The 23,502-nt window shown below is 42.2% G+C and overlaps 1 protein-coding gene across 2 annotated transcripts in view; it reads left to right on the forward strand.

Moving 5' to 3' along the window:
* GRPR (gastrin releasing peptide receptor) overlaps positions 1-22,101 on the forward strand; it is a 42,898-nt gene extending 20,797 nt beyond the window's left edge. For both annotated transcript variants that reach the window (XM_045089330.1, XM_013059659.2), the window contains 2 exons: positions 19,478-19,829; positions 21,392-22,101. In XM_045089330.1, coding sequence (XP_044945265.1) covers positions 19,478-19,829; positions 21,392-21,781 — 742 coding nt within the window. In that variant the 3' untranslated portion in view covers positions 21,782-22,101. The remainder of the gene's footprint in view (positions 1-19,477; positions 19,830-21,391) is intronic.
* Positions 22,102-23,502: the final 1,401 nt, after the last annotated feature.

The raw sequence follows: 23,502 nt of genomic DNA on the forward strand, positions 1-23,502 counted from the left end.
ACCCACTGATCTTTTCCAAAATAGCGTATGAACGACATTAGACAGTGTATAGTTGATTAAGTCTGGCTTCTTTCAGCTCCCATTGTTGTGTGTATCAGGAACCCATTCCTACTTGTTGCTGGGTAGTGTTCCACTGCGTGGGTATACCAGTTGGCTTATCTCTCCTTCAGTCAGCTGGCATTAGGGTTGTTTTTGAGTTTGGGTGATTATAAACAAAGTTGTCATCAATGTTCACATAGGATTTTGTATGGATGAATGTCTTCATTTTTCTTAGGTAAATATCATCCAGTATTGTTTTCTTGAGAATTCTTTTGTTCATTTATTTGCTCACTTGTTTATTTTCTGTCTTCTACCACTAGAAATAGAACCCTCCCCAAAGCGGGAGGCTATCTCATTCAGTAGCATATTCTCTGATACTAAAACCATTCCTAACCTGCAGTAGAGGCTTGGTAAGTGTTCAATACATGAGTGGATAGAAACATGAAGGAAGGAGTAAAGAAATGAATGAATTCTGGTAGGTCCTACTGAGAGAACCTGAAAGGCTGGATTATGGTTTGTGAATCATGTTCATCTCCCTTTTTTTTTTTTTTTGAAGATTTTATTTATTTGTTTGACAGACAGCAGGAGAGCACAGGTAAGGGGAGCAGCAGTCAGAGGGAGAGAGAGAGAAGCAGGCTCCCTGCTGAGCAGGGAGCCCGATGCGATGCGGGGCTCCATCCCAGGACCCTGGGTTCATGACCTGAGCCGAAGGCAGACGCTGAATAACTGAGCCACACAGGTGTCCCGGAGGATGCTTTTTAAGAAAAAACAAGTAAAATTATGAATGCAAAGTTGGGCAGAAATGTGGCTGTTTTAAAAGATTTAGAAAAATATTAGATTTCGAAATCACGGTGTTAAAAATGTAAATAAGTTGATAAATTCTACAAACATCACAAAATCCAGAAAAATAACCTAATATCTATTATTCATTGCCTGACACGCTTGAGCATACTTGTTTTCTTACATATTTTGGCTTCATCCTCATTTGTCTCCTCTTAAAATGGCAATGGATTGGTGATGTCCTTTTCTATAGAGATAAGAGAAAGACGAGTCAGACTTGTAGCATGGTTGATTAAAATGGGCTTATTATTAAGAAGTTAGAAAGTTTCTTTCAGCTCCGTAAGTCATTACTGGTTATGTCATATATGTTTAGTATTATTTAGGATTATTGTTTTAAGATGATTTGAGAAACCCACTATCAAATTTCTTTCCTATATGGGCTATACAGTTTCACAGTATTTAAAATTTTGTGCCTTGAGTAATCTTAAGGGCTCGTTTAATTAACATCCATTAACCTGTTTGCCACGAATGCCATTGCATTATAAGTTTTAAGTTTTCCTCATCAATGTTGGTATTTTGAGGATATGCGTAACATGAGTCACTTCACACAAATGTCTTTGCTCTTTGTAACCTGGCTACAGGTTTCTGTCCTATAAACACAGACACTCTGGTAAATTTGACTTTGCTGATATACTTGGATTTAGATCTACCATGTTATATTATTTGATTGTTACTGGTCTCACGTGTCTCATTATCCTTTCTCCCTTTCTTCTCGCCTTCTTTTAAATTTGTGAAGTCTTTTAATTATTCTACACCTCCCCATGAATTTATTCATATAATCTCTACCCTAGAGTTTACAAACATGTATCCTTCACTTATTAGAATTTGCTATAAAGTAGTACTTTCCCACTTCCAGGACAATTCAAAGATGGCCATGCAAGGACACTTTAATTTTAATTCCCTCCTGCCTTTTGTGGGAGGTAGGGTGGAAGGAGCTATGGTTATTTTATATTTTAATTCTCTTTGTATTTTAAAACCCACAACTCATTATGTTTATTGTTTTCACACACGTTGCACTGACTCACATATTTACCTTTAGATTTACATTTATTCCGGTATTTACCTTTCCTGCTGTTCTCTCTTTCTTCCTGCAGCTCTGACTTCACCTGAGATCATTTTACTTCTGCCCAAAGAATGCCCTTCGGTATTTTACTAAGTGGGAATCTAATGGGGATACATTTTCTGGTTTGGTGTATGAAAATGCCTTTCTTTGATGTCAGCTGGGGAGGAGATTTTCACTGGGCATAGAATTCTAGGCCAGTAGTTCTGAGCCTTCACACTTTGACACTGCGTTTATTGTACGTGGACTTCCGCTATGATGACAGATGTCGGGTTTGTTGGTGCTTCTTTAGAATTATTGACTTGCCGCTCTTTGAATGATTTCAAGATTTTTTTATCTTTGGTTTTCAGCAGCGTTACCATGATGCACTTAGCTGTGGTTTCCTTTGTACTTTTCCTGCTTGGGAGTCATAGCCTTTCTTAAATCTGTGATTTGCAGATTTTAGTCAGTGTTGTCAAGTTCTCAACCATTACAACTTCAAATATTGCTTCTGTCACATTCTCTTTTTCCTCTCCTTTTTTATGCTGTCTACATATTAACAGACTACTACAGGTGAACTTTACGCTTTTCAAATTTTCTTCCTCCTTTGCTTGTTTTTTGCTTTTACTGAGGCAGAAAATGTCATCCTAGGGTCAGGCCTCTGTTTCTAGAAACTGTTTTAAACACAATCTCCTTCAGCATGTCCCATAAATTTCCTATGTTTTACTGTGTTTTCCTTTCTTCTTTTCTCATTGTTCTTCACTGTGGCCATTCTCACTCATGAATCCTCTATTCAGCTGTGTCTAGTCTTTCCATTTGGTTCCATCTTGTCATCTAATTTCTTGAATGAGTCCCAATATATTTTAAAATCCCTCTCTGGTTAATTCTAACCCGCAGAAGCTCTACAAGCCGGTTTCTATTACAAATTTTCTTCTCTTGTTTATTGGCCATTTTGTTTTGCCTCCTGGTATACAAGGCAACTTTGTTTGACTATCTGATTTTGTAGATGAAGAACTGTAAATAATTTGAGGCTCTGGATATTATCATCTTCCAGAAAAGATTAGCTTTTGCTTCTTGCAGATAATCAGAGGTGGCAGTATATCTGACCCAATCAGGGACTGAGCAGATTGGAGGCCGGGCTTTGGTCTTTGCAAGAAATAGTTCACCCCTCCTACTAAGGTGTCCCCCTTTGGGAATCCGAACTGAGAGCTTGGAGCGTTTACCTGGCCTCCTCTCCTTGGCGGGCCTTGAACTCCATTGACAGTCAATGCTGGAAGCTCTGCTCAACTTTATTTCGCTGCTGCTGTTTGCCACTTGGTAAAATGCCTTACAGGGAAAATGGTACTAATAGCTTCATCTCTTTATGCGTCCTCTCTTTCCAGGATTTTGGCCCCTCACATCCTCACTGCCTTGGTATTTCTCTGATGTCTTCAAAGAGATCTTCTAACTTTTCATTGTAGGAGAGTTACTCAGCAACAAGCTGCTTTGCCATCATCGGAAGTGGAAAATCCCATCACAGTATTCTGCTGCCCTCGAAGCTATTCATATCCCAGTTCCTCTAAAGAAGAGTGCAGAACTCCCCAGTCGGGCCTGTGGGACCAGCACCCACAGCCTCACATTGTCTTAGCAGTTTAGATTCAGAAAAGTGAGCTCTGGCTAACTTCAAAGTGATTAAGTCGCGACTCTCGGCTGAGGCCCGCCGCACTGGACACTGCCAAGTGGTGGAGGTACCTCAAAGCCTCTGGAACCTTTCAACAAGCCAGGACTCTTAGGCCCAATAAGCAAGAGCTAGAGCCGACATTGAGTTATGCAGTGATTGATAACAGCTAAAATTTCACGGCAAGGAAAGAGCCAAAATGTTCCTGAGGTACATTTCTTTAAACTTTGCTTCTTTATTACTTTTTTTTTTTTTTTTTGTATTGTACTCAGACCAATTGACCAGTGGGAATAGCTAAAGATACACAGGAAAGAAGCAGGAAGAAAATGTGAAGTGCAGCACAGAAAGAAAGTTATTTCCAGTGTGAGAAGAACGTATTATGACAATAATAATATGTCCATGTGACTCACTTATTTCTGTATGCTGTCTACATATAAATAGAATGACTACAGGTCGACTTCAAGCTTTTCAAGGTTTCTTTTTTCCCCCTTTGGTGGTGTTTTTTGTTTGTTGTGTTTTGTTTAATTATCAGACAGTTTCATCATAGCAGGGTTGGGCCTCTGAGAAATATGTTAGACACAATTAAAAAACAATACAAAATTATGTAAGAACAAAATTACAGTAGTTTCTCCTTGAGAGCCTATGGGAAATGCTTATTTCTTTTTAAATAAATGACAATCAAAACAGATTTTTAAGAATTTCATTATTATTTATTCTTTCCCCCTTCTACTTTATTTATTTTTTTTAAAGATTTATTTAGGGGCGCCTGGGTGGCTCAGTGGGTTAAACCTCTGCCTTCGGCTCGGGTCATGATCTCAGGGTCCTGGGATCAAGCCCTGCATCGGGCTCTCTGCTCAGCGGGGAGCCTGCTTCCCTTCCTCTCTGCCTGCCTCTCTGCCTACTTGTGATCTCTCTGTCAAATAAATAAATTAAATTAAATTAAAAGACTTCTTTATTTATTGGAGAAAGAGAGAGAGCACATGTGTGTGCATGTGTAGTCAAGCCAGGAGACAGTCAGCGGGAGAGGGAGAGAAGCAGACTCCCTGTCGAGTGCAGAGCCTGATGTGGGACTTGATCCCATGACCCTTAGATCATGACCTGAGTTGAAATCAAGAGTCAGACTCTCAACTGACTAAGCCATGCAGTAGAAGCCTCCTCTTCTACTTTAAATGATCACAAACACTACAGAAGAATAGAAAAATCAGAATTTGACATCTTTTCTTTCCTAGGTTTTTCAGCAGAGGTACCATTAAAGGTTGAAATGATGGTTTGAGGGAAACAAGTATCACAGGATGAAGATAAGCATAGTAAATATTTAAAGTATTCTTGACTGCTGCTTTAAAAAGACCTGAGACTGAAGAGCTATAGTCAAATATAACTAACTAGGGGATCCAGAGACGTAGGTTAAAGTCTTTGTTCTCAGCTAACCAACCGTGGGGACCTCTGTGGGCACTAGTTTCCTATTCTGTAATATGACGGGAACGGGACTTAATGACTCCTAAGTTTTAAATTCCATAATTCTACAGAAAACAGGTTTTTCATTAAACATGTACTCACATATCTGCACCATGGTAAAAGCACTTCGCAGACTGACCCCGCATCGTCTGTTCTAAGAGCGCCTCATGAAGGGGAATGTAATATGTTAAGTATCATTCTGTTCTTTCAGGGCTTTACCTGGGCCTAGCTTGCTTCCCCAAACAGATTTTAAGTCCCTCGTGGTCAAGGATTTTTATGTCCATAGTGCCAAGGAGAGCCCGAGGTACTAAATTAGCACTTACCTGTGCCGATAAATTGACGAAGCATCCTGGACTATGAGCGTTTAGCACTGGAAGACCCACGGCAAAGGTCAGTGGCCTGTTGTCTTATTATCGCCAACTAATAAGCCTAACAGGCAGTGCGCTGTGTAAAATGAAGACAGATTCTCCTCCATTAAAGAAGGAAACAGCAATTTTCGTATAAACAGGCAGAGAACAATAGAAATGCTAGCCGTGTTCACACATTCAGTGCACACAGGCTGGGGACCAGTAAACATTTTTTGTCAAGGGGCCCTATAGTATTTTCAGCTTTGTGGGCCAGAAGGTCTCTCTTGCAAGCACTCGACACTGCCTTTATACCATGAAAGCAGCTCTAGATGTTATCTAAGAAAATGGGCATAGCTGTGTTGCTGTGAAACCTCACCAACCGACCCTGAAGTTTGAATTTCATGTACTTTTCACATGTCACAAAATGTGATTCTTCTTTTGATCATTTCCCAACCATTTAAAATATAAAAACTAGTCTTAGCCCAGGGTACCTGGGTGGCTCAGTCGTTAAGCATCTGCCTTCGGCTCAGGTCATGATCCCGGGGTCCTGGGATCGAGCCCCACGACGGGCTCCCTGCTCAGCTCATTGGTTCTCCCTCTCCCACTCCCCCTGCTTGTGTTCCCTCTCTTGCTGTGTCTATCTCTGTCAAATAAATAAATAAAATCTTTAAAACAGAAACAGAAACTACTCTTAGCTTGTGGGCCATATGAAAATGGGCAGAGGGACAGAGTTGGCCCATAGATCCTTGGTTTGCTCTCCTGACGTAGAAGTGTGTGCATGCTTGCTGACGTGGTCATTAAGCAGTGAGTCTTTACTATACGTTTTCTGAGTAGAGTTGACACACAATGTTACATTAGTTTCAGGCATACAGCTTCGTGATTTGACATGTTTCTACATTATGCTATGTTCACCACAAGGACAGCTGCCTACCCGTCCCATTATAACACTATTACAGTATCAAAGTAGAACCTAGGGGAATCCATGACCCCTGTCCAGTTAGCCAGGATGGACTACCCTAGGGGATCTGAAAAAAACAATACGAGATGAATCACACAGCTCTGTGGTGCTTTAAAATATGAGGCTCTGTCAAGTCATGCGCATTTGCTTTCGAATCAAAAACTTGAGAGTCTTCAAGTCTTTAAGATATGTGTCTTTTCCAACATGTCCACTGGATACTAACTAAATGAAGAAAAATAGAGAGGTTTTTTAGGTAGAGAGTTCTAACTCCGGGCTTACCCAGATCCCAGCTCGCTTGGTGGGTGGGCATGGTGGGGGGTGGGGGGTGGGGGGCGGGGGGCGGAGGCAGAGGGTTCCTGTTGCTCCTGGCAGAAGGGAAGGTGTGACCAGATGCTGCACTTCTCCCAACCTCCTCCGATGGTTTCACCGTCATGCACAGTGCTGCCTCTTCGAAATTCTTCTCTTGTAAGCAAGGCCCTTTAAAATGATGTAAAAGGAGAATTGTTCTCAGGGAGAATCATTTCCTCAGTACATCCAGGGATGTGTCTGGGCTTGAAATGGTTAGAGAAATAGGAAGTGTTTGGGTCATGGCCAATGTCTTGGGAGAAGGCTGTTAGCACTTTGATACTAAAATTTTTAACTGAAAAACGTCATTCAGATGCACTGTCTAGACCATTTTCTTTGATGATAGCTTTGCTGACTCAAAGCAAACTTTTTCAATTGGTTCTTAGTTAAGATGCCCCCAAGTTGCCTGGTGACAAACTTCTACATTTTTTTCCCCTCCCCTCCTCCTTCCTTCCTTCCTAAGTGTACTGTGGTAAAATATACATAACAGAAATCTGACTATTTTGATCACTTTTATTTTTTTTTTTTTTTTAAGATTTTATTTATTTATTCGACAGAGAGAAATCACAAGTAGGCAGAGAGGCAGGCAGAGAGAGAGGAGGAAGCAGACTCCCTGCTGAGCAGAGAGCCCGATGCGGGACTCGATCCCAGGACCCTGAGATCATGACCTGAGCCGAAGGCAGCGGCTTAACCCACTGAGCCACCCAGGCGCCCTTTTGATCACTTTTTTTTTTTTTTAAAGATTTTATGTATTTATTTGACAGAGAGAAATCACAAGTAGATGGAGAGGCAGGCAGAGAGAGAGAGGAGGAAGCAGGCCCCCCGCTGAGCAGAGAGCCCCATGCGGGACTCGATCCCAGGACCCTGAGATCATGACCTGAGCCGAAGGCAGCGGCTTAACCCACTGAGCCACCCAGGCGCCCCTTTTGATCACTTTTAAGTGCTCAGTTCTGTGGCATTCTGTGGTATATTCACATGGTTGTAGAACCATCACCACCATGTACCCCCAGGATTTTTTTCATCTTCCCAATCTGAAATTCCCTATTAAATAATCACTGTCCTTTCTTTCATTGTATTTTTTTTCTTTGTTCTTTCTTTTGTTATTAATTTTTGGAGGTCACATTTAGTGTAGCACTATTCATAGTGAGGACAAGTTCAAAAGCACTAAATTTGAAATGATGTCTGAGTTGGGAGTCCTGGCTCTTCTCATTGTCAGCTGTGTGACTTTACGTCTCAGTTTTCTGATCTTATGGGGACAAGGATATTTACTTTTAATATATCACAGATTCCTGTGATATATTAAATATAATTTTTATAATGATGAAATGAGGTAATGTTTTGACTTCTTTATGAAATGTTAGAATTCCTAGTCAAAAAAGTGAGTGTACTATTAGCAGGATTTTGTTATTTCTGTTCATAACGGAGCTGAGAGGATGTTGTTGAAATCTCAACCAGCTGTTCAGGGCATAGTCGTTTCTTTTCATGGAATGCGATAGCCTTTTATTTAAATCATGCTTCCTAGTTTCCAAAGTGCTTTTGAAACACCTTATTTAGCTCCTCGTTAGAGCAAGTAAGGTTGATACCATTAGTTAGGAAATGGAGATCTGAAAGTCTCATGGGTTAGGGACTGGGCCCAGGACCTCTGTTGAAACCTGCACTTGCCACCTGCTGGCTGCGTGAGCTCCGGTGACCTAGTTCATCTTGCGCAGCAGATTCTCCATCTGTAAGAAGATGATGAGCACCGTAGTACCTACTTCCTTGCATCATTATAAGGGATTCAGAAAGTTAATTCCTGAAAAGTGTTAAGAGCTATATCAGGCACATAGTCTAATACAAGTTTTTGTTAAATAAATAGTATAAAATAGTTAAATAAATAGTATAAAATAAAATAAACTGAGACAGCATGCTTCTGCAAAAATAGCAAATTATGGAAGTGGGTGCAGAAGCCAGGGCTCCCAGTCTCCCTCCGGTCCCTCCATCTCACTGTCTGGGGCTCCTTTACCACCCAGGGTACCTCGCGAACACCATCAGAATCAACCCTCTGGGCCAGAGGACCCAAAAAGCTACAAAGTTAGGTCAACATTTCACCCTGTATGAAGCCTCTCATAAAAGGTTATTTAAATATAGAGCCATTAAATTTTTTTTAAAAATTTTATTTATTTATTTGACAGACAGAGATCACAAGCAGGCAGAGAGGCAGACAGAGAGAGAGGGGGAAGCAGGCTCCCTGCTGAGCAGGGAGCCCAATGCGGGGCTCAATCCCAGGACCCTGGGATCATGACCTGAGCTGAAGGCAGAGGCTTAACCCACTGAGCCACCCAGGCTGCCCCGAGCCATTAAATGTTTATACTTAGATACAATGACTCATATCCCATGATGCTATTTTTGAGCTTTAATAATAATTCCTATTTTGAAAAAAAAAAAAAAAGATAATGCATTTTATTGAGATAATTTAGAAATTCTGTTTTTATCCCCCCAAATTTGAAATATATTAAAAAACCAACATTCTCTCTGATATTTCATTTTCTGTGTATGCATTTGGTAAACTGCCGGGACCGGGAGAAGAATCTGCATCGTGGTTGCTGTTGGTGGCCCACCCATATCCCTCGCACTCCCTGGAGGTCCCTTACAGACCTGGACTTGCTGTTTTTCCCGGACCAAGAGCGATACCTGGCCATGGGAGGGTTTGAAGCAGGCGGGAGTGCTCCAGAATGAACAATGGAGGACCATTCTCAACCAAAGAGGGAGGGGAGTCTGGGAGAAACACCTCGGCCTCCTCATGCCTTGGTGGCACAGTTCTGGAATGGGCTTGCCAGTCTCTCAGGGTGTCCCCAGCAGGCCTGTACTCCAGCTGCCCAGAATGGCACCCTTCATTGGCTTCTAGTCCCTTCCATTCCCTCCCTGTGCTTCCTGGGATCCCCCCTCAAACAAACTACTTCCCCCTAAATCCTTGTCTCGGGGCCTGTTGGGCCGTGAATGACCATTTTTGAAGACAGTTTTTTGCCCCGAGTCTATTTTACCTTCTGCCCTGGAGCACGGGTGACTTTTCTCTTTTCCCTGTCCTCTAGCTTCTCTGTTACTCGGTTGAGCTAATGCAGGCCATGTCTAACTACAACTCGCAAGTGGGATTTATAAACGTTCTTCAAACTTTGGGGCTTATAAATTGCCGAAACAGTCTAACAAGTTATAAATATATGTTCTTCCCTCCCTAACCTTTTTTAAGGAATGGCCTACGAACAGCTTGTGCCAGGATGTGTGTGCGGCGACTGAAGTCGCACTAGGTGACTGCTCCCCTTTGTCATTTGAAACATACCCCCGGCAACTGTAATGTTTCATCCTGCTTAGACCCCTCTGACAGATTCCCTTAGAGGATTAGCCACGGCACCATGAGATGTCCAACAATTATTTGCAGCTCTCTTTCCGTTTTAGAACTCAGCCTCTGCATCCCTCGTAGCCCAAAACCAGTACCTGCACTTCTGAACTTGCCCCGTGTCAGCCCCGCTTTCTCTAGCCCCGTGCCAGCCTCTGGATTTCAGAGTTTCCCTGATGCCACTTTCAGCTTGGCTCCCAAGTCTCTGACTTTATGAAAGAGCTCAGACCTCACTCTAGGCCCAGGCCACAGCGAACCTGAGGGTGGGCACATGGCAGTGAGAGAGGCCGGAGAGTCCGTGTCACAGACTCAAGGAAGAAAGGAATTTTGTCTCTGCCTCGAACCACCATGTTTTCACCATGGATGGAGCAGGTGGGGAATGGACATTCTAATAATTTTTTTGCTCTTCTCCTTTAATTTCAATACCAGCCAAAGGGCAGAATTTGCCGCTTCAAAATGTGCCCTTTTGGCGTTAGGTTTATTTTAGGCTGATTATTTTTTAAGAAACAGCGGACACAGGACAGGCTCTGAAAATCTTAATCCAAGTTACCCTTTTGTAAGGGACACTGACATTTAGAAGGGAACCCTCATCTGTGAGGACCGCACAGTGGGGTTCATGCCCTTCAGCAGAGGCACAGCCTGCTTTAACAGGTAAGGGAGGAAGGTATCAAAACTTCTATTTATACTGATTTTTATTTAACAACAAAGATGAATTAAACATTAGAAATATGTACTCTTGAAATTGAGGTTCACTGTCTCCGTGAGTCCACGTCAGAGGACCTCTTGTCCCGTGCAGCTCAGGCAGCAGGAGTACAAGGCGCAGCACGGAGAAGGGTCAGCCATGGCACCTTCCTCTCCCCCGCACGTTCGGGTTTTGAAGAGGCTTCCCAGATTGCTGGGTTTTGGCATGATCTACTTTTAATTATAATAACATCCCCAAATGGATAAGCAGCTTTAAAATATTCCCGCAAAACAAAACAGAGCAAAACAAAACCCCACAGATTGTCAATGATACTAAAATTGCAAGCCCAAGACAACAATATGAATATAACAAAGAAGCTAGTTCCCTCCTTCCTGGTACAGGCACTAATCAGATATGACACATTCAATCACATTAGAATTACAATAAAGTTTTTTCTGATGACAAACAGGTTGACAGTTAATAAAACAGAATAAATTATATAACCCATTATTTTTTCTTTTTCTATGTAAGTAGGTTTCACGCCCAGCATGATGGAGCCCAGCACGGGGCTTGAACTCACAACCCTGAGATCAAGACCTGAGCTGAGCCACCCAGGTGCCTCTAACACATTATTTTGAAGTTGTTATTTTACTGTTAGTTTATCTCTTTTTCTAGTTTATCTTTTTAAAATTCTGTATTTCAGCATGTTTTCTCCCTTGTTTATGAACTTCTGTATAATAGCCACCCAAATTCAACAATTAACATTTCCTAGGCTTTATTCTTGGCTATCCAGTGTGTGTGGTGTGTATGTGTGTGTGTGCATGCGTGTGCACACACATTTGTTTGTTTTGCTTTATTTTGTTGAACTCTGGAAAGTAAGGTGCAAATATCCTGAGTATTTCAGTGTGCACTCCCTAAGAACACAGACAGTCTTCTGCAGAGCCCCAGTACCATTATCACACCTAACGAAATTAACAATGAATTCCTTAATATGATCTATGTATTAAAGAATATTACATAAGTAATATCATACATACATACATAACATTACATAAGTAAAATGTAATCACATTTCCCCCACTTTCAAAAAAAAAGAAGATATTACTTTTTTTAAAAAATCCAGGATCAAATTAAGGCATACGCATTGCATTTGTTTGTTATATTTCTTTTCTTTTCTTCCAGTCCTATGGAGATATAAGTGACACATAACATTGTATACGTTTAAGATGCATAATTCGTTGTATGTACATGTTGTGAAAAGGATTACTTGTTATATCTCTTTTATTTCCTTTAAGGTGTTAACAGTAGCTCCCCTATATTCTTCTAGAAAATGATGTTGACTATTTTGATGAATCTAAGCGACTTATCTTGTAGAAGGTGCTAGAATTGGATTCGTCTGATTATTTCCTCATATATAGATTCAGGTTAAAAATTTGGGGCAAGATGACTGCATAGGCAATGTTGTGTTCCTCCCGTTGCATTTTATGAGGAGGCACATGGTCTCAGATGGTCCCATTATCGGTGAGGCTAAATTTAATCAAGGCCATATTATGAATTTCATGGGCCCTTGGCACTTTTACCTTTTACCACAGGACCCTTTCTCCATTAAAAAAATTAATAACTATATTTTATAATTATCTCAGCATAAAGATAAATAGAATCCAAGATGGATTATATTCATCTTTTTTTCTTTTACTTCCAAAAGAAATTGAAACACCCAAGTATCTTGGGCCATAGGCCTTGTGCCTACTCTAACTAGTAGAGAAGTTCACCCAGGGTTTGGCCCCCTGGTGAAAGGAGTGCCTTCTGGATCTCCCCAACACAGAGGGACATTTTCCTCTTTGCAATTAGATAGTAGTCTATGGGGAGACTCTTTGAGTCTATGTGAATATCCTGTTCCCCTAAAACCTCTCCTTCAGTGGTTTTATCATTTTTGCCAGAATCAGTTATTACATTGAAGACTACAGTTATTATCTCCTGTGGAGGGATGAGAATACTGCAGTACAGAGTCTATGATTTGTCCAAGACCGTAAATCTACTTGGTAGTATCACCATTAGGAACCAGATCTCTGCTCCCAAGTCCACATTAGAGGCCAGAGAAAACCAGAGTATATCAAGAAGGGTGAAAAAAAAGAGCATTGGAGCTATTTGGCCTGGAGAGAACAGAAAAGGATAACTATAATGTGTTATACACTTAAAGATAATGGTTGGCTGTGCACCAAGGACCAGCAAGTTCTGCACTGGCAGAGTAATAGCTCAAAGGGAAATAAGATGCCATCGCTCTGGATTATGGTCATTTTACAAGTCAGCTAATAATCGCCTCACATTTCTTCAGAAAACTTCCTGATGTTATTCTCAGGACAAAATAAAGCTGATGTTTAATAGCCTCATCAAATCTGATTAGGTGTTAGCATTCTAATTTAAATGCTGACAATGTGCCAATGACTTAGACCATTTGATTCCTTTACTTTTCTCTTCCCCTCAGTCCGCTCCTCAGGAGATTTTAAAATATTGTTGTTCAACAATTCCTACAGACTTCAGTAGGTAATTATGGACAAATGAGGACTGAAATGCTGCATTCTTAAAAATAAACACACTGCCCATATTTGAATAAAAGACATATACGCTTCTGTGGGCAAAGGTTTCTAACCCTGGCTGTGGGAGTCCACTCCCGCTACTTGCCAAAAATCTCTTTGAGACTTTAATCTTATGACACAGGAAGTTTCTGACCTTTCTGATGTTTGCATAAGAAAAATGAAGCACGGATGTTTTTAGGAGTGGAAGCAACTGTCTCGAGCCCCATGGTATCAGAGGAATGAATCTGTCAGTCTGTAGAAGAATGATTCTTACTCAATATGTAAAAGTGAATCTACTCTTATTTTTGAGAAGTTGGGCATAAGAGACACACCTGCAAGTCACAGATTATTAATTAATTAGCAAGTATGCACTGAGCCTCTACTTTTAATTAAATGGTCCATAGAACAAGGAACCTGGGGCATTTTTAGTGACACAGGAAGAAGAGGAACAGATGTTTAAGTTTCTAAGCTCAGGACATTTATTAGGTGGTCAGGTAGAAAAGACATACCCATGGAAAGCTAGCAAAGAATTTAAGATGGTGCCTAGTAAACATAAAATGAAAAAACATCCATAATCCTGTCATAAAATTAGACAGGTTAGGAGGAAGAACAGGAATTATGGAGGCCTAGATTGGGCAGCAAAAGCTTCATCAAGATGGTACTTGTTAGCTAGAATCTGGAAGGATAGGATTCCGATGAATGAAGACTCTGGGACTGGGCAGAAAGAAAGCAGGAAGGCAGGAGAGTGATGGACAATTTAGGAACAGACCATAGACTAGGCCATCTCTTGGGTATGATTAAGGTTGATAGCTCATTCTTTCAGAGGGCAGCAAGTGGGGGATAATGCATGCAAAATGATGCTGGAAATAAATCTGATAATAACTTTAAATGTCCATCATGTCTAACTGTTCTAGATAAGGCTCTTGTGTTGACAAAGAACAGAAGCCACTCAAACTGACTCAAGTGAAAAGGAAATGGAAGAGTTTAAGACTGTAACAGGAGACCTCTTGTACATTCACAAGCAGTTCATGGGTCAGGAACCAGAGGTCCTCCATTTGACTTAGAGCCACATCATCTCAGCTTCTTTTTTCTTTTCTTTTTTTGGAGGAGGGGGAGGAGCACAGTGAGAGGGAGGGAGGAAGTCTCAAACGGACTCCACGCTGAGTGCAGAGCCCAACACAGGACTCGATCTCACAATCCTGAGATCATGACCTGAGCCGAAACCAAAAGTCAGACGCTCAACTGACTGTGCCACCCAGGTGCCCCTTGGGAGAGAAAGAATCTTAAGCAGACTCCACACTCAGGGAGGAGCCTTATTTGGGGCTCAACCTCACAACCCGGAGATCATGTCCTGAGTCGAAATCAAGAGTTGGACGCTGAACCGACTGAGGCATCCGGGCGCCCCATCAGCTTCTTTCAAATATGCCTCATTCTTTCTCTTTCTCTCAATCTACCTACTCTGCTTATTTATCTTGCACATGGTTAAAATATGCCCACTCCCTTTCTTGACATCAAAATCTTTTATTTCCAGCATCTGTTATTGACCAACTATATCCTCTCTCTCTCTCTTTTTTCCCTTCAGTTTAAATGCTTAAGAGAAAGAGAGGCTCTTTAGTAGCTGGTCAGGCAGTTCACTGGCTGGTTTAGATGAAGTATCCACCCCAGTCCAACCAGCCATCACTCCTAAACAAGAACCACCACCCCTGCTCCCGCCCCCACCCCAGTGGTGTCTCCCTGCATTGGGTGCTCTGGGGAGAGCTATCTAAACCAGAGAAGAAGCAGACTGACATGTCCCAAGCTCTGTAGAACCGTAAGACTTCCAGGGAACATCTGGTGTGTTCCATACCCATTTGGGAAACTTCTGGTTTGTTTCTCTGCTTCAAAGAAGGATTTACCCGGAGCTTTCTTCTGAAAGAGCTATGATATCCTGAAAGGAGTTGGTTGTCAACTGAATGCTGACTCTACCACTTCTGAAAGTGAGCCTCAGCTTGTCACCTGCACAATGGGGGTCATGGCACCCATCTGTTGTCTGAAACATAAATGAGATAATGTGGATGCTCTTCTCTGCTTGGCATAAAGCAAGAGCTTAGTAAATGGGATTTATTTAATTACTTTTGATATTTTATGAATATGCCATTAACAGAAAATTGTTTGCAGTGCATCTTTTCTTGTTTTTTAATTGCACAAGTGATACAGAAATGTATCTGGATATTTAAAAGCAATTCCTAGACACTTTATTATTTCACTGTAAATATATTCATGGTAATATTTTAGGGTGTGGTTTTTATAAATAATGTCTTTTTATTTAAATTAAGATTTTACTTATTTATTTGACAGACAGAGATCACAAGTAGGCAGAGAGGCAGGCAGAGAGAGAGGGGGAAGCAGGCTCCCTGCTGAGCACAGAGCCTGATACAGGGCTCGATCCCAGGACCCTGGGATCATGACCTGAGCCAACGGCAGAGGCTTAGCCCACTGAGCCACCCAGGCATCCCAACAAATAATGTCTTTTTAAAAAACACAGAATCATAATACCATTACGACACCCAGTACATTAAAAATAACTTTTTGATATTACGTAGTAAATCTCTATTTGATTTTCCTCAATAATCTCAAAGATATCTTTTTATATGGTTGTTTGGTTTGAATCAAAATCCAACAGGAGCCTACACATTGCACTTAATATGTATTACACATCCCAGTAGGTCTATAAACATCCTCCTTCCTTTTAAAAAATTCTTTTTCTCCTTTTTTATGGCATGTATTTGTTGGGGAAAAAAATGGAGTCATTTCTGTAGAATTTTCCAGTTTGGGATTTGACGGTATCTTCATCATTTAGCAGATTCTTTTATCCCCACATTTTCTGAAAACTGGTACACAGATATAGAGGCTTATTTAGATTCAAATTATTTTTCTGGAAAAACTAGAAAAGTAATGTTTTTTATGCTATCTTTTTTTAAAAATAATTTTTATTTATTTTTTTGACAGTGAGCGAGCACAAGCAGGTGGAGTAGCAGGTAAAGGGAGAGGGAGAAGCAGGCTCCCCACAGAGCAGGGAGCCAGATGTGGGGCCCATTCCAGGACCCCGGGATCATGACCTGAGCCGAAGGCAGACACTTAACAACTGAGCCACCCAAGCATCCCTATACTATCTTTTATGTTTTAAAAGTTGTGAATTTGAAATGGCAGCTCAACAGTTCCCATGGCATTTGCACTTGGGAGTACAAGATTCCCAAGAGAAAAGGAGGTAAGCCATTCACTCTGGTTTCTGCCTCATGCAGAAGTGAGTCACTCATGCAGGAGTCAATCACCTTCACTTGGAGACTTAATAGTACTTATGACTGCTTTCTGCCAGAAAAGGCAGATAGAAGTCATAATTACTACTTTATCTATAATTGATTTATCAGCGATAGCTTTAGTCATATACATCTTTGGCTGAAGATGTTGACATACCTTTAATTAAAGATAAATTCCTTGCCTACATTCTAAACTAGGAACAAAAAGGTTGGAGATGACTAGTGAGTAGAGAAAGTGCCAAAAGAAAAGAGAACTTCCTCTGAAATGTTTTAGTTTTTTCTGTAATTGTTTTAAATGAACTAATACAGGGGCACCTGGGTGGCTCAGTTGGTTAAGCAACTGCCTTCGGCTCTGGTCATGATCCTGGAGTTCCAGAATCGAGTCCTGCATCAGGCTCCCTGCTCAGCAGGGAGTCTGGTTCTCTCTCTGACCCTCCCCCATCTCAGGCTCTCTCTCTCATTCTCTTTCAAAATAATAACATCTTTTTAAAAATGAACTAATATAGTCTGTGAATGGAAAAAGCAAACTGAGGTACACGGAAGCAGGACTATAGTATTGTTTTGGAGTGCTGGGGGTGCCCATGAAATAAGAGCCCTCTCTTCTCTACCTGAGCTGGGAACAGAGAGCTAGACAAAGAAATCGAGAACAATAAAAATAATTGCTTCTATGCCTGATAAATCTATTTGGAGACTGTGACTTAGGTCCACAGCAATAATGAATTGCAAACACCTGATCTCCTATATTACATGTGCCACTCCCCTAGTCAGGGACAATTAGACAACCATAGGCCTCTCTGAGCCTAGTGTATAGGCCAGGTTATTTTTCTCAAACTAACCTCTTAATAACTCACTCCCCGTTCCCTGGAAGGAGGCAGAGAGTGAGTGAGGAATCAGGGTGCAGCAAAGAGTGGTAACCCAATGGAAGTTTAATCAACACAGAAGCAAGTAGAAACAAGTGTTCCCCCGTCACTAAAGTCCATCACATAAAAGAGTATCAGTGGTAGAACCAGTTTTAACACAGCATTTTCATCAGTGAATACTCTCACACTTAGTGGGTCCCAACTCACAACTTCCTCACGATCACGGCTCACGTTTGAACAAACATTTGTGGAGTGTGCGCAGATCACAGTACTAGCAGATGCCAAGATGGAAGACACTCTGCCCACCAGAGGCTCATTCTCTAGTGGGTTCTCTGACAAGTGCACACAAGACTGGTGTTGTGTGCTAGGTGTTGGTGCTAGGTGTTGTTCGGGGAGTTGTGGCAGACATTGAGATGCTCTGCTCAGACCTTCCTTGAAGAAAAGATTCACTATCCCGCTGCAGGGACTGTGGTGAGCTGACAGCCTCCAGCTTCTACTTTCAAGCTATGGTCATGGTCTTCTTGGTCAGTTCCTGCCCAGTGACTAAACCACATAGTAACTAAGGTTGCACTCTTGGGGTGGCCCCAGCCCATGACTGGGCAAAGTGGTGATCTAAAGGCCTGGCCATTTCCATCCAAGGCAGGACCCCTCCGCTGGGCAATCTCTGTTACCAAGCTCCCCATTAGGCTGGTATAGGGTGACCAGCTGTCCTGGTTTGCTGGGACTGAGAGATTTCCCAAGATGTAGGACTTTCAGTGCTAAAATTGGGAAATTTCCAGGCAAATTAGGATGGTTGGTCACCTTCCCTGGTGTAGACCTTGTCAGGCTGCATCAGAGTCAGCTCTCTACCATTCAGTATTACTTCCTTCCCTTTGCCTTTCACAGGTATTACTCCCCAATAAATTTTTGTCCCTCTGGCTCCATCTCAGTGTCTGCTTCCCTGAGCACTCAGTTTAAAATGGGGCACATATAGCACAGAACCCAGGAGGGACCTAAATACTCCAAGAGAAGATGAGACTGAAAGGCGAGCAGGCGAAGATTAATTTGACAATTACAGGGATGCTCCTGGTATAAGTTTTTCTGTGGGCTGTTTGTTCTGCACCCTTTGAAAAAGCGAAGAGGGCTATGTAAATACTCGGTGACTTCAGGTTTCCTAAACTGCATTTGAATACTCAAAATGAAGGCTTTGCTGAAAACCAAACAAAAACAAACAAATCCCCCAACCTTCTTGCCCCTGTGTCCTTCTTTATATTTTTTAAAGATTTTTATTTACTTATTTTAGAGAGAAAGAAAGAGTGCGAGCAGGGGGCGAGCATAAGGAGAGGAGAGGGAATCTCAGGCAGACTTCATGCTGAGTATAGAAACTGACTCAGGGTTTGATCCCTTGACTCTGAGATCATGACCTGAGCCAAAACCAAGGGTCAGATGCTTAACCCACTGAGCCACCCAGGTGCCAGGTGCCTGCTGTGTCCTTCGTTAAACATGCTTGTTACTAATTTCTATGATTTAAGAAGAGAAATGAAAGGAGCGGGGCATGTGGGTGGCTCAGTGGGTTAAGCCTCTGCCTTCGGCTCAGGTCATGATCCTGGGGTCCGGGGATCAAGCCCCGCATTGGGCTCCTTGCTAAGCAGGGAACCTGCTTCCCCCCTGCTTGTGTGCACACTCTCTCTTACAAATAAATAAATAAAACCTTAAAAAAAAAAAAAAGAAAAGGAGCTTCAGTTTTCCTGAGAAGCATTCTTAAACTCAGGAGGGACTGTGGGAAGAAAGGGGAACACATCCTTCAGAGCCAGGACTAGGATAAGGAGAGCAAGGTACTCGGGTATAACATTAAACGAGGCACTCGCTGTCATGGTTGTATGAATACAGAGTCAGCACTTGCATGAACCTGAGAGCGAGCACACCCTTAAATACTGCACCCAGCTGCCTGGCTTGCTTCACCCGAGTCCCAGCCCCGGCATCCACAATAATATTAGGCAACTGATACATGACATTGGCTCTTTTCTGCCCCAGGTACAAAGCCATCGTCCGACCAATGGATATCCAGGCCTCTCACGCTCTGATGAAGATCTGCCTCAAAGCCGCATTGATCTGGATTATCTCCATGCTTCTGGCCATCCCGGAGGCTGTGTTTTCTGATCTACATCCCTTCCATGAGGAAAGCACCAACCAGACCTTCATTAGCTGTGCCCCATACCCACACTCTAATGAGCTGCACCCCAAAATTCACTCCATGGCTTCCTTCCTGGTCTTCTACATCATTCCACTGTCGATTATCTCTGTCTACTACTACTTCATTGCTAGAAATCTGATCCAGAGTGCTTACAATCTGCCTGTGGAAGGGAATATACATGTCAAGAAGCAGGTGAGTGTTTAGGGTTGGTTCACTTCCTCTTCGGGGCTTTGGTCCCCTTTGCACTCCACTGACAACCACATTATTTAGGTGGTCACGTCACCTGATTCTGTAATTAGAGGAGGTGGGTGATGTTAAATGGAAACTCCTAGTCACAGAAGCCCAGGAATTCAGGTGTTCTTTATAATCTTGTTTTCTTACTAAAGACCTACGCTAGGGAGGTGTTGAGAATCTGGAAGAGTTGAAGTGTGGGCTTCTTTTTGAGAAACAACTGAATAAATATTGTCAACAAAATAAAATATTGAACTCCTAGGGTTGTGACTTCTTTAAACTCCAGTCAAGTTCTTTGGATAGGAAGACGGTTGCCACATGGGAACGAAGCAGAGAGAATAGGAAAATGAGGCCGGTTGAAGAAACCGAAGTAGTTTGGTTAAGATAGGCTCACATCGATTTGGGCTCAAATCCAAACTTAATGACTAACTTGCTTACACACTCTGGCTCTCAGTTCTCCCACCCACGATATAGGGGGATAAGCCCTGGGCTGTGAGGCTGTGTGACCTGGAGCGCAGAATGCAGACTGCCCTCCGTACGTGTTAGACTGCCTCCCCATTCCCCGTAACACCGCATAATGTCACACTTGAGGTATGAAGAGCAGAAACCAGGGGCTCCAGCTTTCTCCACTTTGTCAGTTCTTGCTTTCTTGTCAAAATGTAGATCATGTGGTATGTATGACAGAAAAAGCAGAAAGACTCCCCATCTGTTTAAACGTACAGCTGACTCGGTGGCTTTACCCTTTAAAGTCCCCCTCTTTTTCCCCCCTCCATTATGAGGAGAGAGTGACAGTTCTCAGTGAAACTGTCTCTCTGCATTTGAAAGACCTCTCAATACTGAACATCCATTGTACCTCAAATGCTTAAATGAGAAAGATGTTTCCCCTTGTAGTAATTAGCAGAGGGCGCTGGGAACAGAAAGTTCTAAGAACCTTCCTGTATGGTATAGCCCAGAAATAACTTGAGATTTAAAAAAATAATAATAGGAAAAAATAATAATAACAGGAAGTTATTTTGGCTTGGCCAATGAGAAAGAACAAAGCTGGCTGCTTTTTTGAGCATCAGAGGAAGTAAGAAATGATTAACTGTGGAGCCAAGAAAGACATGAAGTCATATGGCTGATAAAGTGCACCAGGGCTCTCCTGAGGAAAAAGAGGTCACTTACTAAAATTTCATTGTGCAATCCATTCAAGCATGTAATCAACTTTGTTTAAAGATCTGTTCTCAGCGGCACATTCTAACGATATTCTACTTCATGGGTTTCTGCTTCCTGGCTTTTCCATCTCTGCGTTTCTGACTCTCCCCGCTCTCTCCGTCTGTCTCTGTTGCTCTTCTCTCGTTTTGCTGGATTTTCTCCTGTCCTCTTTCTCCCATTGAACTCTTTTTCTGTGCCTTTGTGAGCTCATCTATTCCCCCGATTCTTTTTCCCTGTCCCCCCCCCCCCGGCTGCATCTTTGTCTCTCTGCATACATCCCACACTGTCCCTTGGTCCCTCTGTCTCCGTGTGTGTGACTCTCTCCTTAGATTGAATCCCGGAAGCGCCTCGCCAAAACAGTGCTGGTGTTCGTGGGCCTCTTTGCCTTCTGCTGGCTCCCCAACCACATCATCTACCTGTACCGCTCCTACCACTACTCCGAGGTGGACACCTCCATGCTCCACTTCATCACCAGCATCTGCGCCCGCCTCCTGGCCTTCACCAACTCCTGTGTGAACCCTTTCGCCCTCTACCTGCTGAGCAAGAGTTTCAGGAAACAATTCAACACCCAGCTCCTCTGCTGCCGGCCTGGGCTGATGACCCGCTCTCACAGCACGGGCAGAAGTACCACGTGCATGACCTCCTTTAAGAGCACCAATCCCTCTGTGGCCACCTTCAGCCTCATCAACGGAAACATCTGTCATGAAGGGTACGTCTAGGCTGATCCTTGACCCTGGCACCCGGGGGCCCCACTTTTGCTTTATGGCTAGTAAAGAACCCCTCACATCTGTTGTCTCTGTACCCTCCAAAGAGCCTTCAAAAGGCTATGAATTTGTAGGCAAGTTGCAGAGAAGCCCAAATGGATTGCTGTGGTGTTTGAAAGGCCCATCAAGGCTTATATTTTCCATTTCAACTTCTGAATGTTCTTCTGATGTTGAGCCAACTGTCCCTTTTTAGAAAAGGGAATAAGAAATTATCTTTTTTTTAAAAAGATTTTATTTATTTATTTGACAGACAGAGATCACAAGTAGGCAGAGAGGCAGGCAGAGAGAGAGAGGAGGAAGCAGGCTCCCCGCTGAGCAAAGAGCCCGATGTGGGGCTCGATCCCAGGACCCCGAGATCATGACCTGAGGCAAAGGCAGAGGCTTTAACCCACTGAGCCACCCAGGCGCCCGAGAAATTATTATCTTAAGCAACAAGCCCTGATATACAAGTATGGCCAATTAAGTCATAGAAACTATATGAACCGCCAGATTTATATAGCAGAACAATTATATATTAAATGTTCACTTTTAAAAGTGAAGTGAAAGACTTCACCTTATCGTTTCTTGAAGCAGAAACTAGTGCTTTAAAAATATGATTTGAGTAATTTTTCAGGAATATTTATAATCACAAACCAAGGAACTGTTTTTTACACACCTAACATGAAAGCCAGCCCTGTGAAAAAGTCCCGTGTAGGAGGGACCATTCCCAAACTGGTAACACTGGAAGCCAGTTTAAAACAAATCCCTGAGTGTTGACTGTTTTTAAAAGATGTTACTGGGGACATCGGAGAAACACTCAACACATCATTTTAAGGCAAAAACACAGCCAAACACGTAGACACATATACCAAGATCCGCACGAGGCTATGGATTGATATCTCAGACTCTGAATTCTAACTCAGAGCCATGGTATAGTTAGTTCTACCATAAAAGAGAAGTCCTTGTAGGGAAGAATTTGATCATGCTTTCAATTCATCATTTACAAGTACATGAAGTATAATATTCACTTTTGGTATACAGGTTTTCAGCCAAATGTATTGACTTAGATTTGGCTGTCCTTGTCCGCTACACTGAAGCAGTAATTTCTTATGTAAAAAAAAAAGGGGGGGGGATCACATCTCAGTGGAAACAGAAACATGTTTACATTTAACATAGGCTTACCTAAAATCTGTGGGAGGAAATGAATAAAAGGTATGTAATATATATTTCTGTTTGAATATGTCTAAGTAATTTACAGAGGGCTTAGCTTTCAGAAAGAGTTATAAAACACTACAGATACATTAAGTTTCTAGTTAAGAGGAGCATTTATGAAAAGGTCATGTGCAGAAAAATACTGGACTGAAATCTTATTATTTTTCTGAGCAAAGAGATTTGACAATCTTACTTTGGAAACCCTGAACCAAGTTTTTCTTGACTCCAGGAAAGGGCTGATTCTGACAGGTGGCAAACATGTTAACCCACATTCTGCAAAATGTGCCCCAAGGTGTATCCCTCACATCCAAAGATGACTTTCGTTCTGGTTTTCTCTGTCCAAGTGAGAAGGAACTGTCAGTTGGAGTGAGACCTCTTCACTTCTGTACCCACCTGCTTTCCTGGTTATGGATAACAACACTGGACAGTTTGAAAAGAACCAAGATTCTTAGCTGGGCATCCCAACTCTGTCTCTAGCTATGAGT

This window comes from Mustela putorius, unplaced genomic scaffold, assembly GCF_011764305.1.
Source record: "Mustela putorius furo isolate JIRA1106 unplaced genomic scaffold, ASM1176430v1.1 tig00003836_pilon_pilon_pilon, whole genome shotgun sequence".
Lineage (NCBI taxonomy): Eukaryota > Metazoa > Chordata > Mammalia > Carnivora > Mustelidae > Mustela > Mustela putorius.